This window comes from Cupressus sempervirens, chromosome 8 (genome assembly GCF_028749045.1).
Source record: "Cupressus sempervirens isolate cs-2001-9-10 chromosome 8, ASM2874904v1, whole genome shotgun sequence".
NCBI classification, from domain to species: domain Eukaryota; kingdom Viridiplantae; phylum Streptophyta; class Pinopsida; order Cupressales; family Cupressaceae; genus Cupressus; species Cupressus sempervirens.
This window is the reverse complement of record NC_143125.1, coordinates 503,893,007-503,910,859: the sequence shown is the minus strand read 5'-3', so window position 1 is coordinate 503,910,859 and position 17,853 is coordinate 503,893,007. Positions and strand designations below refer to the sequence as shown.

At 38.8% G+C, this 17,853-nt stretch overlaps 1 protein-coding gene across 1 annotated transcript in view; it reads right to left on the bottom strand.

The window, feature by feature from the left end:
- Nucleotides 1–491: 491 nt before the first annotated feature.
- The window catches only part of MOS7 (nuclear pore complex protein-like protein), a 112,114-nt gene continuing 94,752 nt past the window's right edge, over nt 492–17,853 (bottom strand). Inside the window, exons 7-10 of the mRNA XM_089798191.1 lie at nt 2,040–2,861; nt 1,639–1,746; nt 1,306–1,555; nt 492–1,123 (exon numbers count right to left, since the gene is read on the bottom strand). Of these exons, the coding sequence (XP_089654317.1) occupies nt 855–1,123; nt 1,306–1,555; nt 1,639–1,746; nt 2,040–2,861 (1,449 nt within the window). The 3' untranslated portion in view covers nt 492–854. The remainder of the gene's footprint in view (nt 1,124–1,305; nt 1,556–1,638; nt 1,747–2,039; nt 2,862–17,853) is intronic.

Below are 17,853 nucleotides of genomic sequence, written 5' to 3'. Positions count from 1 at the left end.
AAGAGCTGTCTCCTTGCTGGGTCATTGCTATAATTTCCACGACACAGCATTTGTTTTCTTTCTTTTCTTCCACAGTCATCCTCCATGGAACTGGTGGACATGGGGATGTTACAGAATGCTCCTAAAATGGAGTATTTGGTTTTTATATACATTTACAATAGGCCTATCATGACTAAGGCCTGAATTTTGTGGTTTAATGTATTAACAGTTACCATGACTTTTAGCTTTTTAGAATTATAAAAAAGCTATATCAATTTACATAATTTATATGTTTATTAAATTTTATGCAATGCAACAAATCAAATATAGATTAACATATAAGAATTTTTTTTAAACTTGTTCACTGATAAACTTTGACACATTTGTAAACCTGCATAGATTACAGACCTCGTTGTATTTTCAGGTGACAAAAACTCATTGATTTTCCATTTGTAGGGAATAAATTAGTCATGCACATATTCAGATTTTGATATTCAATGACAAAAACTATAGGATATGAAACTCTATTTATATATTTAATGCCATTAAACTAAATACACAAATTATTTGTCTAGCTTATCTATTAGAAACAAGTGTTATAGATCACAGAAGTCTCAACAACTATCATCTCCCAACGGAAAAAACTGGTATACAACAAGTGTCATCGAGTGGCCCATGATCACCTTTTCTGGTGTTCCATGACAACTGAGAATTTATGGAGAAAACCCCCAATTTCTACCACTGTATATTATACACAATATTGTACATTTTCCAAATTGCAGACATGACATTAATGTCATTTCCAATGCTCAGACTATCACTTAAAATCTAACAACTTTTTGTTAAAAGTGAAAGTAATATAAATCGACATTTTACTAACCACCCATGCTTTCCCGCCTCTTGACAACCCCTTCCACCAGCTTCACCTTTCTGGATGTATCATCAACAATTTGAGTAAGCTTTCCAACTGCTGTTTTCAACCGTGACATTTGAGTTTCTGGCATAGCCAGCTTTCTTCCTTCAACACTTTCAGTTGATAATTTTTTCATGTGTGGCTGAGATATTCGCACGTATCGTTCAAATCGAGAATTCAGACCCTCAATAGCTGACTGAAGGACATCCAAGTCCTCATAGTTTATCATGTCTGTTATGCAATGAAAGGTCATAAGTACTCAGAGCACAAAACCAAAAGAGAACAAGTTACTTAGCAGAACAGAACATAGACTAGTTCTGCAGTACATTGGAAGGAAAAGAATTAATTTCCTTTCTTAATTGAGGTATACTTTATTGCTTTTGCTAATTTTCTGAAAACAAGTGAAACATTACCAATCTGAGATTTGAATTCACGCTCTGCAACTGTAAGAGGTTTTTTCTTCACTCCTGGTAAGTTGCTAACTTTCTTGAGGCGTTTGTTTAGCTGCATGTTTAGCTCAATAGCATTCATTGTTCGCTCTCTAAGATAATTTTTATCCTTCTGAACATTTTGCAACTTCTCCTCCAACTCTTGCAAACGCAACTGCTGATCATCCACAACTTTGTTTAGTCGGACGCCGTGATTTTTAAGTTCCACATACACCTGAAAGCCAATTATAAGACATCGATGACTTGCAGAGCATATTTACATCGGTAAGGAAAAGAAATTATCTTACTAGCCCGCACCTTATGTGCATATTCAACATATTTCTCGTGGAGTAGTTTGCAATGATTGTGAAGAATAGAGCGGCCCTCAATCGAGTCTGCAGTCAAATGCCGCATTGATTCTGGAACCTATTATACATTAACCAGAACATAACAATGAAGTACAATATTAGCATATCATACAGAACGCCACCTACAACTTCTGAGTACACTAAAAATTCAGGTGTCAAAAAGGAAGAAAATCATAATCATTTAGCCTCCACAGAAGAGACATTTAATTTGTAAAAGCCAAGAAATCAAAAATAGGTTATTAGATTGGTATAAAACTAGTAAGGTACAGCTATGTGAAAACTGCCGATATTTAAATATGATGCAGAAATAAAACAGAAATATCGAATGTCTAGATGATTAAATGAACTTACTTGAGGAATATTAATCTCTTTTGGCCCAAGTAGCAGTTCTCTACTCATAATCTCTGAATTTCCTGTTTCAGAAAGTTCTAAGCTCTGATCATTTCCTTTGAAGCCTTCAATTCGAAGAGGTAATGATTCTCTCTGAACCTTCATCTCTATTACAGCGCACTCACATGCTGAGGTAAGTGCTACAAGCCATGCTTTACCAAATGAATCTAAAAGAGTAGTAACACCAAGCAGTGGCATAGGAACAGAATCTTCAGTGGGACATGTCTCTAGAACAGGAAATACAGAAGGAGCTTTACCAGGTGAACTTCTGTCTGCATTCCGATCAGAAAATGGAAGCCAATGCAACAATAAAGCATCTATCCCTGCTGCATGATAGCAGTAGAGTCTTTCAGGGATTATGGGATCAGGTAAAAGGGAAAGGGGTGCAGTTTCTAACAAACTTGTTGGCAATGCAAAGTCAACCACTGCAAGCTGCAACAGATGAGGTGGCTCACCTATCCATGGGTTGTTCATGATATCCTGGTTGCTCCCATATCCACTGCCTACATATGAAGTACTTTCTAATTTAACCTCAGCAATCATAGCAACTGATAGCAGGTTGTCATCCTCTATCCGTAACTGCGGTGAGCTCCCAATGTTCCAAACAGGTTGCATCTCATCTGCAAGGGCATAGATTTGCATTTGGCCATCACTCAGGCTGATAGCTAAAATACTGTCTTTATGAATTGAGTTGTACAAGAAACCAACTGCACGATGCCTGTGATTTGTAGGTTCATCACCTCCAGTGTTTGTATTGCTGTCTAAGACCATAGGAAGAGGACCCTGCACAGCTAAAATGAAATCAAAATCTCAAATTTAACTTGAAAACAAAAAGAATGGGAAACTTATACTTTCACAATTGACAATTAAAAGTTTGATCTAGGCCAAACTATTTCATGCTTTTCTGGTAGCGTATACACCTCACCAGTTGCTCAATGTGGTATAGATTTTAACATTTCAAAATGACTAGCAGATTCCTATGCCAACTCTCAATGATAATAGAAGATATTATTTATATTTGCTAGCCTTTTGGCTTCAATTTAATAAAATTTAATAATCAAAGACAGATGACTGGTCAGAAATATAGGTTAATGTGATCCAGTGGACAGATGAGGCAAAGCAAATGAGTTTCAAGCCAGAACATGTCAATCGGAATCATATTACTACACAGATTGCACTTTAATTGTTCATAACATGTTTCCAATCATCTCCACTCTTTAACCCATGTTGTTGCCTTTCTTCTACATGCTTAAAAAGTGTAAAGTAATCAATATCTTGAAGATCATTTTAGATTTGTGCAGCATAAACCTGAACAATAGTGAAGATTAAACATGTATGTTTTCCGCCATGGAGTATATGAATAAAATATTGGGATTCATCTCATTTCATGGTGCCTTGCTTTTTCTTTCAAGTTAATTTCTCTAGCTATGTTGCTGACCTGATACAAAATACCATCGTATTAGTCTATTAGAGACATACAAATCCTGTTGCACAACCATGAACTCATGGGAAAAAGGACTGAAAAGATGTTGATTATGCGGCTGGAAAGGCCGTAAAATCAGAGGGATAACCAGAGATCTAGTCAAGTTCGCCGTTGATGTTTTAAAAGGTACCTATAAGTGTAAACTGTGCAGGATCTGAGTATTTTGAAGAGCCATTGTTTAGCAAAAGGGCTGGATCTGAGTATTTTCAGTCAACCCAAGCTGAGTGCGACATGGGAAGAGAGAAATTCAATCATTATGGGTATTAGATCAGTCACAAGCTGTTGGTTATACTACTTCAGTCATCCAACATAAGCGACCAGCCTACTGGAGTGAAGCACCATCATTTCTAAGAGGATATCAGTTAGATTTGGGCATTTTGCATGTGTTTCCAGGCCTATTCTTCACTGCAGTCCACATCCACAGCCATATCATTTGAAGGCCGGGTCTAGCAATATTAGTTGTTGTTCCATTGTTGTCATTGGCAAATCTAAATGTTTCCAGTCTAGTACCTGCTGTGATGTTTTCAAACCATCGCCTCATTGCAAATGGGAACCCCCTCTTTCACCTGTTCACTCTCCTATAGTTTAGATTCTTGCAAGCTTGTTTGGATAGGATGTCTTGATTGGCAGGGGAATAGTTGTGAGATTGGTCAATAGGATAGAACTTGAACTGATTCAAGTCCAAAGATTCGATGAAAATTGATTAGAAATTGAAGAATGGATGAGACGTTTTCCTGAGGATGAAGTACACTACTGTAGTGGTGTTGAATCATGATGATTCCTAAAACTTGTGCCCCCTTTCTTTTAGAGCCAAGATTGAAACAAGTTTGAGAGTTGAGAAATCACAAGGCAGCAAAATGAGTAAAGTTTCATGAAGTGATCGATCAAGGGAGGTAACGAACATTTTCTTAACGTAACCAAGGGCTAGAGAGACTGGGCGGGGTTCCTCTATCAGAGAAATTTCCGTCCATGCATTCCTCTCTCTTCAAAATCTCAGCCCCTTCATTTTTGCACTAAACTTGATCCCAAACTAAAGTGAGGGATGGAAAGATGTGTGTTGAGAAGAAATAGTTGATAAGGGAGACATTTTGAAGAGTTGTAAAAGGAAGAGGGTGACAAGTCAAGCTTGGTGGGGATTCCACTAACAGAAGAAATTCCACTACATTCCTCTAACTCCATAAACTCTGCCACTTCCTAAATGCATCCATTAAACAAGTAGACTCAATCATTGCCAGGTCTGATGTAATTGAAGCTGCAAAATGATAATTTGAAGGTAGTCTTGAAGGAAGGAAATAATCATTAAGCCAACAAGTGCTTGGTGGAGATTCATCTATCAGAGAAATTTCCGCCACTACATTCCTCTGGGACTCAAAATGCTGCTTTCCATTCCATGAGGAGACCATAAACAAATGAAGTTAGGCAAGATCAAGGGATGAATTTGATGAAGGGAAGAGATCAGGTTGAGAGCATGAAATTGATTTGAGGGCAAGAGGTAATCATCAAGCCAAAAATTGTTTGGCAGAAATTCCTTTGGCAGAGGAATCTCTGCCATCAACATTCCTCAAAACCTAGAATCCCGCACTCCCCTCCAAATGTAACTATCAAAAAATGGAGTTAGACAAAATGAGGAATCAATTTGATAGAAGGGGAATGATGATTTGAAAGAGCTCAAAATTTGAACAAGGGACGCTTGGTTGCAATTCCTTTATCAAAGAATTTCTGCCCAAGCTTTCTTCCTTCAAGGCTGGGCGATCTCCTTTGAAAATTCAATTTTTTGCAAAAGGTCGACCTGAAGAGGACTGAAATATAGTTAAAATGAAAAAAAATTTTCTAGGCCAAGTCAGTCCTTTAGGGGGTCGACCCCCTTTCAATGCCCTAGGCACCTATAAAAAGGTGGGGGGGAGGATGGAGGCATTTCAACATCCAATCATAACGATTCCAGCTCTGCAAAAAGGAGCAAATTTCCTTCAAATTGCCAGCAAGCTTTATCTACTTCGGCTGCGAACTTGATCATAGAATTGCAGGACTCCAAGGCTACAAAATCTCATTGATATTTGTCAAAGTTTGATTAGATTTAGGTTTAGGAAATTTTTATTTTTATTTGTGTCTCCTAGATGCATAATGGTATGATTTCCACTTGAGATGGTATGATTTATTTCTGCTGTAACTTGTAATAACACTCATTCATTTATGTGTGTTTCAAGTTACTCTTTCAATGTATATGTATATGATATAAAAAGGCATGTCCCCCGTAGGGACATGTCTCTTGTTAATATCTTAACTCACATTAGTTATTGCTTCAACATATATCACAAATGATATTTGCTCAATGTATTATCATGATTCTAATATATGATAATAATTTTTATATATATAGATAATACGTAAATATGTATAATATATCTCATATATATAATACATACATATACACACACACACACACACACACACACACACACACACACACACACACACACACACACACACATATATATAATCATTTATTATCAATAATTATAATGCCCAACGAAATAGCCCAGGATTAGCAGTGATTCTTATTGCAAAGGGGCAGTGAAAAATATTCTTACCTAGCTGCCCATCAACAACTTAAAGTTTCGCAGGTTTTGGATTAATCAATGTTAAATTATCATTGTAAGAGGATAGAAAGGCCTAATCTTGAATAAGAAAAATCCATTTTTTCCTCCATATATGTGATTTTATTTTCAGATTTATTTCATTAACTTAATGAAACTTTCTTCTTTTTTTGCAAGGTGATAACTCAAGCCGGGGGGCAAGGAGATTCAAGAAGACAAGACTTGAAATGTCAAAACTTCAAATGAAGGGTATTCAACCCCGAGATTTCAAACAAGAATTCAAGCTCAAGGACTCCAAACGCAAAGAAGAGGATTCAACATCAAGGCCATCAAAATGTGAAATTTCGATTGAGGTCAAGATGATATCCCAGAAAGCAAGAAGGGTTCAAACCCATGAGGGGCATCATCAAAGGATTGGAGATAGGTCCACTAAAAGTTCAAGGATGTTGATGTAAATCAAACCATGAGGAAATTTCCCAAGAATTGAGAAGATCTCAAATGTTGAGTGTTACTTTCTATCCATCGGGCAAGACATATTTATAGTTTTAACAAACATTTTCTCAAGTCGAGACTCAAAGCACATGTTCTTAAGTGGATCTACAAGATAAGGATGATGAGGTGTCACTGAGTTGTCTCCTCCAATTAGAAAATTCTAATTTTAAGCACAAGCAATCAAATCATGTCAAGTTTCTAGTCTTCTCATTGGCTATCAAAATCTTTGTAATTTTCTTATAGGCCCATAATTTGGTGCCCTCTTATAATTGGCTGTAAATTTGGCAGCCCTAATTAGAGTTTGTTGGGATGAATCTTGGACCTTGATCTCCAATCAATCTTGGCCCTCATTGTAATTGAACATCTCTAAAAGGTCAAGGAATTCTCATTTGTAATTCATTAGAGTAGGGGACTGAAGTAGGCTAACTAAGAGAGAGACTTGATCAAATTATTGCTATGATGCTATCAAATTAATGGATAATTCATTGTTGGTTCCTCATGGTGATTTAATTAATATTTCTTTGAAGTGTTGCATGGTTTGCTCAATCTTTCACTTGGAGTAGATTTATCCTCATGTTTTAAGTATTTTAGTTAGATGGAAGTAGTTATGGATGTTGTTCGCTTGACTAGAACAAATCTGGGCCACTACCTCTTGTCGATGTTAGGAGTGCCTTGTGTGGTTGGTGATTAAATGCACTTAACTTCAATTTGTGTTGACTTTTTAGTTTGCATTCATTTTTTGATGGGATTCAAGAGATGTCAATGTGAAAACTATTTGAGTATTCCTTAGGAGCTTGCACTAGGTGGGTGGAGTCATTGATTAAATTGCATCTATAGAGTCCAAGTTCATCCATGATTCCTTGCATTCATTATTAGGAGTAGAAGTAGTTGAAGTTAGCAAGCTTAGGTTGGAGTTGAAGTGGAAATCGGAAATCAAAATTATATTTTAATTGCACATTGTGAAGCTAAAACTTTAGAATTGCAAGCAATTGATATCCATTGAATGAATAGCATAGGTCCTCCAAGTGTTTACCAGCATATCAAATCATTTCACTAAGAAAGCGTCTATAGTTAACAAAACCTTGGAGTCATTGCATGATCTTTGAAAGATCCAAAAGGATCCTTTCATTGAACTTTTGTAAATTTTAATTAAAATAATAGATTTTCCTATGCTTTCCTTGTGGTCTTAGAGAATTAGACAGAAGTTGCAGAAAGATTGTTTCTTCTTTTTTGTATTTGCCAAATATAAGTTAAACAATAATTAATAGTAGAAAAAAATATAATATTCAGTCAACTAGAATAGCTACAAATCGTACCAAGCAAGATATTTAATCAATATGCCAGCAAAGGTGTTTACAAACAAGGAATGAAGACGCCAACTGCAAGAATGGACCAGCCACGCACCAAAAGGGTAAAAATGGTTGACGTAAGCCAACCAACAAATCACGTGCCAGCTGAAAGGAAGTCGTACAGCTGCTATAGTCACACCAAGGCAGCAAGAAGATCCCAACGTACCAAACAAGACCCTAAACGTACAATGCACAAGCACCCCCAAATGCTGAACTTAACAATCTTTGTCAACTACTGAAAACAATACTGTAGAATGTTGCTAAAACCATCTATTGGGGTTTGCGTCCCAGTAGCCAGGCTATAGGGTTTGAGTCCAGTCCTCTAGAATCACTTCTCAGAGCAAAATCGCAAATACCAAGAATGAAGATGTAAATGATAATGAAAGAATGAGCCTACATCTCCTTTTATCTCCCTCTCAAAGCCAATCGAACCCTAAAGGGAGAATATGTCTTTCCCTTTATTATAAAATGGCATCTTCTCAATTAATAGGCCTTTATGTATCGGAAAAACACTCATTTCCTCAAATAACATAACTCTAGGTGCCCAAAGGTCTCCGGATGATGAGAATAAGTTATAATAATTCAAGATCTTTCCAACGAGCTATTACACATAGAACTGCCTGACCAGATGAAGCCAAAATCCCCTTATTACTCCAATTAGCTATATATATAGCTTTATTTTAATTTATTTAAACACAAACTTTAGAAATATTAAAAATATTTCCTTTTATTCAACTGGAAAGCCAAACCAACCAAATAATCAGTGAACGGGTCCTGTCACTTGCCTGTGACTGATGTCGAGCAATGTGGGCCAATTGCCAATCCCATCCCTAAAAACTAGGGATGCTCCTAGAAACTAGGGAATATACCTTGTCACCCTAAAATTGAAACCGTATACTAGTCCCGAGGAGCCTCAAATCTGATACTGTCACAACCTCCTAAATTTTAAAAAGATCTTAAAATTAAAGAACTACCCCGACTAGCTCTCAAACTGACTGTAGAACTAACTCTGGTCACTGAGTATCCAATATGAGTCTCTATACACCACTGCTAGCCTACAAGACTCCAATAATAGGCCAACTCTCATGACTCTGCTAGTCAGACTAGAGAGGGGACATAACAATCCTCCCCTCTCAGAGATGCTTGCCCACAAGCAACTGCAACGCTGGATGCTACAAAATGGACTCACCCTCCCAGGTGGCATCCTCTATGGGTAGACATCTCTAGCTCACCAAGTACTCCCGGATCACCCTACTCCTCAATCATCTCCCCCTAACCTCTGAAATCTCCTTAGGGACCAAAGTCAATTTACCCTCTTCATCCAAAGGAGGTAAATCGCGTAATGCAATAATATGTTGTCCCAGTGCCTTCCTCAAGCATGACACGTGGAACACATTATGAACCCTACTATCTGGTGGTAACTCGATCTCATAGGCCACCTCTCCAACTCGCCTGAGTACTCTGTAAGGTCCATAAAAATGAGGATTGAGTTTTTCAGCTCCTCCCCATTTAAGGGTGCTCTGTCTATAAGGCTGTAGACGAAGGAAAATCATGTCACCCACCTCAAATGCTCTCTCGCCGATCAGCATACATCTTCTGCTGATTCTGAGCATGCTGCAAGTTCTCCCTAAGAGATCTCATGATGTCTTGGTTCTCTTGCAACCAATCCTATGCCAAGGGACCTCTGATGTCACTGAAAGCCAAATCAACAAAAGATAATGGCTTGTAGCCATAAAGAGATATGAAGGGAGTTATGTCAATGGAAATGTGGTGTGTAGTATTATAACAATATTCGCCCAAATACAGCCAACGCACCCATGCCTTCTGCTGCCCTAACACATAGTTGCGCAAATACCCCTCCACCCACTTATTAACTACCTTAGTCTGTCCATCCGTCTGAAGATGGTAGCTAGTGTTGGAGGTCAGCTCTATGCCTACTAGCCTAAAAATTTCTTGCCAGAAGTAACTCATGAACCTGTTGTCCCTGTCACTCACTATGGTCTTGGGGACCATGGAGTCTAAAAATCTCTCTGAAGAATAACACGGCTACCTGTGAAGCTGTGAAGTCCACTGCAATAGGAAAGAAGTGGGCATACTTAGTTAACTTGTCCACCACAACATAAATTCAATCCTTCCATTGAACTCGAGGAAGACCTGTAATGAAGTCCATAGATATCCCTGTCCACTTCTGCTCCAGTATAGGCAGAGGCTACAACAATCCATCCGGAAAAGTATGCTCTGACTTGTTCTGCTGACAAGTCATGCATCCATTAACATGGCGTAAGACATCATCCTTGAGACCCTTCCAAGAGAATCTCTCTCGTACAAGCCTATAGGTCTTACCATAACCCAGATGTCCTGTTGTAGGAGGGTCATGGTAAGCATGCAAAACGTGCTCCTTCAATTGTGCTTCAGGAACAAGGTAGACCCTGCCATTGTAGTAGATGACATCATCCACTACACTATATCCATCATCCTATGTCAACCCATCCATAATCTCACAAGCATGTTGATTTTTGGAATACTCAACTAAAAGTTGACCCTTCCAATCTACCGAAATCTTGCTCAATGAACATAAGGCAACAAGTGATGGCTTCCTAGAAAGTGCATTAGCAACAGTATTGTTCTTCCCCTTGATGAACTCTATGTCAATACACATCCGCAAAGTCTCATCCTTCTTCTTAACAAGCACCATAGAAGAAGCAAAAGAGCTAGAGCTAGGGCGAATGAATCCCATAACGAATAACTCATGGATGGTCCTCTCAATCTCATCTTTGTATGCTTTAGGATGACAATATAGGGTAGCAATCACAAGCTTAGCCTCATCTTCCATCTCTATCCCATGCTCGAAACCTCTATCAGGAGGTACACCAGGAGGTATGTCACCAAAGACATGACCATGCCAGTCCATCACTAACTATATGCCTACATGAAAGGAGGCCCTGCCATCCTGAGGTGTAGGTATTTTGGACTTCACAAAAACAATGTGTCACCCAAAGTATGTCATCATGACGAATGATAGTCTCCATCTTGCAGGAATGAAGCCGCCTTCAAGATAGTCTTATTCCTTCCAGAAAGAAACTCCAGTTGCATGCGGTAGTGGTCAATGATGTATCGCTCAATACCCTGTAACCACTACATGTCCAAAACTACATCATAATCCTCCAGCGGTAGTACATAAAAGTCATCTATCAGAGTATAGTCCCACATCTAGATGCTAAGCTAAGGAATCCTCTAAGTATAGCTTAAAACTTGTTTCAAAACTTCTACTCAATTGCATGCAAAATTCCAAATTTGACTAGATCATATTGAACATACTTATTTTGAGATCAATAAGTAGCAATTTCACCCTAAAATGAATAACTTTCATAAAAAACGGCAATTTCTTCCTGATGAAGCGAAGACTTTTCTTTTGTAAACACGAACGCCAAATTTTGATTTGAATCCACTCTTTTTTCAATTTGGATTTTATGTTAGGAGAAAGTTGATCCATTCTTTGTTTAAAATCAGCTTTCAATGCTCTATAGATTCTAGAGAGGGGGGCTGGATGGCCTATACTACATAGAACTCTAAGGCGGATGGACATACTCAGACATACTTGACTCACCGGCTTTTCCTTTCCGGCTCTCGACCCGGGCGACTGAACCGCCGGGAGCACTTCTATTGACTGAACCGCTGGGAGCCGACCCTACTGGCTATAGACTATTGACCGGCCCATATACTATATATAGATAGGGTAGATAGGGGGGGGCCATATAAATAAGCCCTCGCCCCGATTCTATGGAGATGTCCGCTTGCTTTGTCATATGGTTTCACTCCCAAAGCCATATATCAGGATGATTGTGCATGCAGACCCTCTAGATATATGGAGATGGGAAGCCTTAGAGTTCTATATAGCTCTTCTCTAGATGGGATGGGTAGAGTCATGGACATGACTGCCCTATAGTTCCTTTGGCCGACCCAATCACTTTCCCCTCAATCTAGATCAAGGTAGACTCTATTTTTATAGATCACATGGCTGCCTATAGTTTGTTATGGCCGACCCAATCTTCCCCTCATGAAACCTAACCCCTGCTCAGCTCAGTTGTATGACATATATATAGGGAAGATCTATCTCTCTATATAGAATGAATGGGGGTGGGTATCTGGCGAGCACTGCCTGCAACCTTCACTCCAAAACCAACAAAATCATCGAACTGGAGCCCACGCCTATCAACTAGCTTCATGTCAATAAAGTTGTGTGTGGCACCTATGTCTACCAAGCTCATAATCCGTTGGCCTCTCAATGTACCTTTCAAACGAAAATCATGAAATCTAGGATAACTGGAGAGAGTAGCCATAGTCACTTTAGCCAACGCCAAAGGCTCCGGAGTGTCTAGCTCTAACTATGGATGTTCCTATTCAACCTCCTCCGAACTATCCTCAGTATCAATATCAGGTATCTCCTCATCGCCTATCTCAGATGTTACCCCTATCAAATGAACCTTGCCTTTACCAAGGCAAAGATGTGCAGGCTCCCATGGCTCCTTATAAGAGAAGCATAGTTTCTTCCTCCTTAGCTCATTCCTCGACTCCTGGTCCATCCTAGGTGGTCTAGAAGGTGGTTCCCGTCTTCCTTGGGAAGTGTTGGTCTTCTAGGGAGGCCAAGAATCCCTGAAAGATTTCTTATCTGCTTGATAAGGAGTAGGATAGGTGTCCAGTCTAAATCTAACATCAATGGCCTCCTTGAGGGTGGTTGCCCTGAATGATTGTACCAATCCCTTCAACCTATCCTGTAAACCCTCTATGAACAACATCACACAACAATTATGAGACATGTCCGGAACCATGAATACAATACGCTAGAACTCATTCACAAAAGACTACACGTTCCCTGTCTGCCTAATATGTGCCAACTCCCGGTAGTAAAGCTCTATGTCTTTACAATCAAACCTAGCAATGAGTCGATCAATGAATTCAGCATAGGAGTGAACTTTGGCGTGATCCTAGGTGACCAATCCATGGTACACCAATCATAAGCAACCCCGTCTAAATGCAAAACCGGAAACTATAGAGCCTCTCTCTCAAGCATACATCTCAATGATAAATAAATATCTAGCTTCTGCACCCAAGCTCATGCACTTGTATCACCTGTGCCATCATAGGTAGCCAGTGTGATCTTCCCAGTGGCTCTACTGAGGTCATTGTTCTGCTGTAGTTTGTAGCCCCTACCTCCTTTGAACCTGGCGTTATCCCTATGCTGTGCACAATACTATGGAAAAGGAAAAACGTCCCTAACCTCTAGGGGTAGGGCTCTCCACTCAGCTATAGCTGCCATGACTAAATCCTGTAATCCAACCTCAGGTGGCTCCACCTGTGTCGGCTGCTCAACTTGCCCAAACTGAGGCAATAATGGTCTATCCAGAGCAGGAATAGATGGACGTTCCTACCTATGGGAATGAAGGGAGCTCTCTGCTGAGACATGGGATCGATGACTGCACTAGCTACCCACAACAGAAATCGACCTATTCCTTCCATGTCTTTCCTATCTAACTCCATGGCTATCAAATTCCATCTGCTCCAGGGTATCCTCTAATCTGTCCAGTGTCTGGACTATCCTGGGCTGCGAAACAATCAGAGTTCTCGTGTACTCTCTTTCTCTGCCTTTGTAGGCATGTCGTCACCAACAACACCCTGTGCCTCACCCATAGCTGGTGTCTCTGCATCTCTAGCAGCCTCTACTCGCCACTGGTTTCTCCTACGCTAGTAAAACCTATGTATTTCTCCACCAGGATGCATAGAAGATATATAAAAATAGATGCCCAATGCTGAAATGAATTATCAAACCCTTTTCTGTAACCTGTTGTGATAATTTCACTGAAACCCTACAGGCTAGCAGGATTCAAGCTCTGATACCACTAAAAGATCCCTAAAAGATCCTTTCACTGAACTTCTATAAAAATTTAATTAAAATAATAGATTTTCCTGTGCTTTCCTTGTGGTCTTAGAGAATTAGACAGAAGTTGCAGAAAGATTGTTTCTTCTTTTTTGTATTTGCCAAATATAAGTTAAACAATAATTAACAGTAGAAAAAAATATAATATTCAGTCAACCAAAATAGCTACAAATCATACTAGGCAAGATATGTAATCAATATACTAGCAAAGGTGTTTACAAATAAGGAATGAAGACGCCAGATGCAAGAATGGACCAGCCATGCACCAAAAGGGTAGAGATGGCTAACGTAAGCCAACCAACAAATCACGTGCTAGCTGAAAGGCAGTTGTATGGCTGCTATAGTCACGTCAAGGCAGCAAGAAGATCCCAACGTGCCAAAAATTACCCTCAATGTGCAATGTACAAGCACCCCCAAATGTTGAACTTAACAATCTTTGTCAACTGCTGAAACAATACTATAGAATGCTAGTGAAACCATCTATTGGGGTTTGCATCCCAATAGCCAGGCTCTAGGGTTTGCATCCCAGTCCTCTAGAATCACTCCTTAGAGCACAATCGCAAATACCAAGAATGAAGATGTAAAAGATAATGAAAGAATAAGCCAACATCTCCTTTTATCACCCTCTCAAAGCCAATCGAACCCTAAAGGGAGAATATGTCTTTCCCTTTATTATAAAATGGCATCTTCTCAATTAAAAGGCCTTTATGTATAGGAAAAACACTCATTTCCTCAAATAACATAACTCTAGGTGCCCAAAGGTTTCTAGATGATGAAAATAAGTTATAATAATTCAAGACCTTTCCAACGAGCTATAACACATAGGCTTGCCTAACCAGATGAAGCCAAAATCCCCTTATTACTCCAATTAGCTATATAAATTTATTTAAACGCAAACTTACGAAATATTAAAAATACTTCCTTTTATTCTACTGGAAAGCCAAACCAACCAAATAATCAATGAACGGGTCATGTCACCTGCTTGTGACTGATGTCAAGCAATGTGGGCCAACTGGCAGTCCCATCCCTATAAACTAGGGATCCTCCAAGAAACTAGGGAATATACCCTGTCACCCTGACACTGAAACCGTATACTGGTCTCGAGGAGCCTCAAATTTGATCAATGTCACAACCTCATAAATTTTAGGAAAATCCCTAAAATTAAGGAACTGCCCCGACTAGCGCTCAAACTGACTGTAGAACCAACTCTAGTCACTGAGTATCCAGTATGAGTCTCTATCCACCACTGCTAGCCTACGAGGCTCCAATAATAGGCCTACTCTCATGACTCTACTAGTCAAACTAGAGTAGGGACATGACAATCTTACATTGTAGGCTTAGCATGAGAGATGACCTTATATCAAGAGAGTATTGAATGTTTAATGTTTCGGAGTGTTTTCACTCCGAAACATTGAATGTTTTTTGCATGTTGTAGTGGAACAAAACTTACATCAATAAGGGAGTAGGGGTCAATGTTTTAGCTAGCATTAGTTTAGTGGCAATTTTGTCCTCTCCAAGTCAGTGAAATGAGTTTGAGCAACTTTTGCTACAAGTCACACCCACTTGAGAGTCAAGTCATCAAGAAGAATGAACTCATGAGCAAAGCGTCCAACACTTTGTCAAGTGTCAAAATAGGATTGATTTTTTACTCTAGGGAGTCTAGAGTCTGATTTTACAATAGATAACTTGATTTGAGGTCCAAGTTCCTACCTTCAAAGAAAATGAAGCGAAGTTTGAGGAAGAATGAGAAGTAAAGTGAAGAGATACATGAGATGCAACATGGCCAAGGCATGAGAATTGGGATTTCAAAGCCTTACAATCTGACTTCAGAGAAGTCTGATTTGATTGACATAAGATATGAGATTGGGTTTCATGGGGAATTTGATATAGAGAAGATAAGCTTGAAATGAATGACTCGGATAAACATGAAATTCGAGCCTTGAGAGTATGACATGAGAAAATCAAGATGAAGATGGAAACATCTGAAAGCGAAGGGATGAAGAAGGGAAATTCCAATATTCAGATCTAAGAGAAATACCATTGAAAATTAGAAAAAGAGGGGGTTTTCACCAAGTCCTAAAAGGGAAAAATTCAAGTTTCAAAGATAGAAGACCAACACTTCAAATTTTTCAAGACTTGGAAAATTTCCAACTGATGGTCGGAATCTGACCATGAGCTGGAAATTGAAATTCCAGCTCCAGGTCGGAATCTGACCATGAGTTGAAATTCCATTTCCAACTGCCCCACTATTTCCACACTAGTTTGGAAGCATGCCAAAGTGATTAGGGTGGAGAAGGTGAACCAATTGAGTTTTTAAGGGCACTAATCAGATTTCAAAATGAAATGAGAGGATGAAAATTAGAATTGCTGAGATTTCCCTCAGCAATCAACAAAAATTAAATTCAAATGTGTGAATTGGAGATCAAAAATGAAGACAAAAATAATGAAGTCCAAGTGGAGGGGCTCGATGAACAAGTTTGGAATCTAAGTGCTTAAATTTGAAGACTTCAAACTAAGGGTCGGAATCTGACGATGAGCTGGAAATCGAATCCCAGCTCTGGGTTGGAACCCAACCATGAGTAGGGATTCCATTTCCAATTAGGCCTCAAAGTCTGCCCAACTCTATAAGTCAGCTTATTCAACTTTGCAACCAAAGATTTGCCTCCTAAAATTGATGAAATTGGCCAAACTCAATCAGAATCAACGAGTAAAACTCAGATTTTCCCAAGATAAAACAAGTTTAGAAAGATCAGGTACTAGCAGATCTGAATTTGTGAACTCTGAATTTTGTAACTAGATCTTTTAATTGGGATTCTCACTTTTCCACATGTGATCAGATTTTTTTGAAGATTGGTAAATTTAAGCCTTCGTGTTGAATCAACTAAATATTCATTGAAGTTGTCTAAGATAAAATGATTTCCTCTTGATTTTCACTTTACCATCAAATTTTGATTTTATGAAGTATGAAACCCAAGCTTATGACAAGTGTCAACCTGATAAAAAGAATACTGAGCCTTCGGCAATCTACTGTTCTAAATGTAGGGGAAACCATTCTTTAAGAGAATATCCATTAAATCAAGTAGATCTATGCGCAGTTTGTGACAAACCCCATGCCACCAACACTTGTAATCTCCTCTCTGAAATTAAGAACCAACTGAACAAACCAGTTATGGAAGACGAGGATAGGAATTATGCGGGCCAGAGATCCCAGAATTCTAGATCTAACTCCTTCCAAGGATAATATGGACCAGGAAACAATTGGAATCAAGACTCATGGAACAATCAGTGGAATCCCCAATATCCAATGCAGAAGCTGAACATGTCATGGGGACCTCCTGAATGGTTTAATACCCAGTGGAATCAACTGTAAATGTATACAGGATCTATGATAGAGATATACTGAGATTTCCTTTTATTAATAATGACAAAGTACTGATCTAGAATTATCAGTATTTCTTATCTGAATCTATATATCTGAATCTGATTCAAACTTCTTTTATATAACAATGAAAACTCATTAAAGTATACTGATGATATCAAGTATAACTTATAGTGTTTTATACTGTGAGACTGAACTATATATGCTGTGCTGTTTTATATGCTTGCAGACCGAACTGAGTATGTTATTGCTGCTGTAGATAGAACATTGCCTGCTGTGATTGATGTCTTACTCAGTCAGCAATCGGTCCCTTATATGTATGTAGAGATTCATGTCCCCGTAGAGACATGACTCTACATGGCCAATGGCCACGTAAAGTCATGGCCATACGGGGCCATGAACTTCTATATAGATTGGCTGACAGTGATGAGTCTTTAACTCATCGATATTAATAGGCATCGATTCATTATGTAATATTATAATATTTCAATGGTTATCATTGTTAAGTATATGAAGATTTTCAGTAAACACAAAACAGAGATT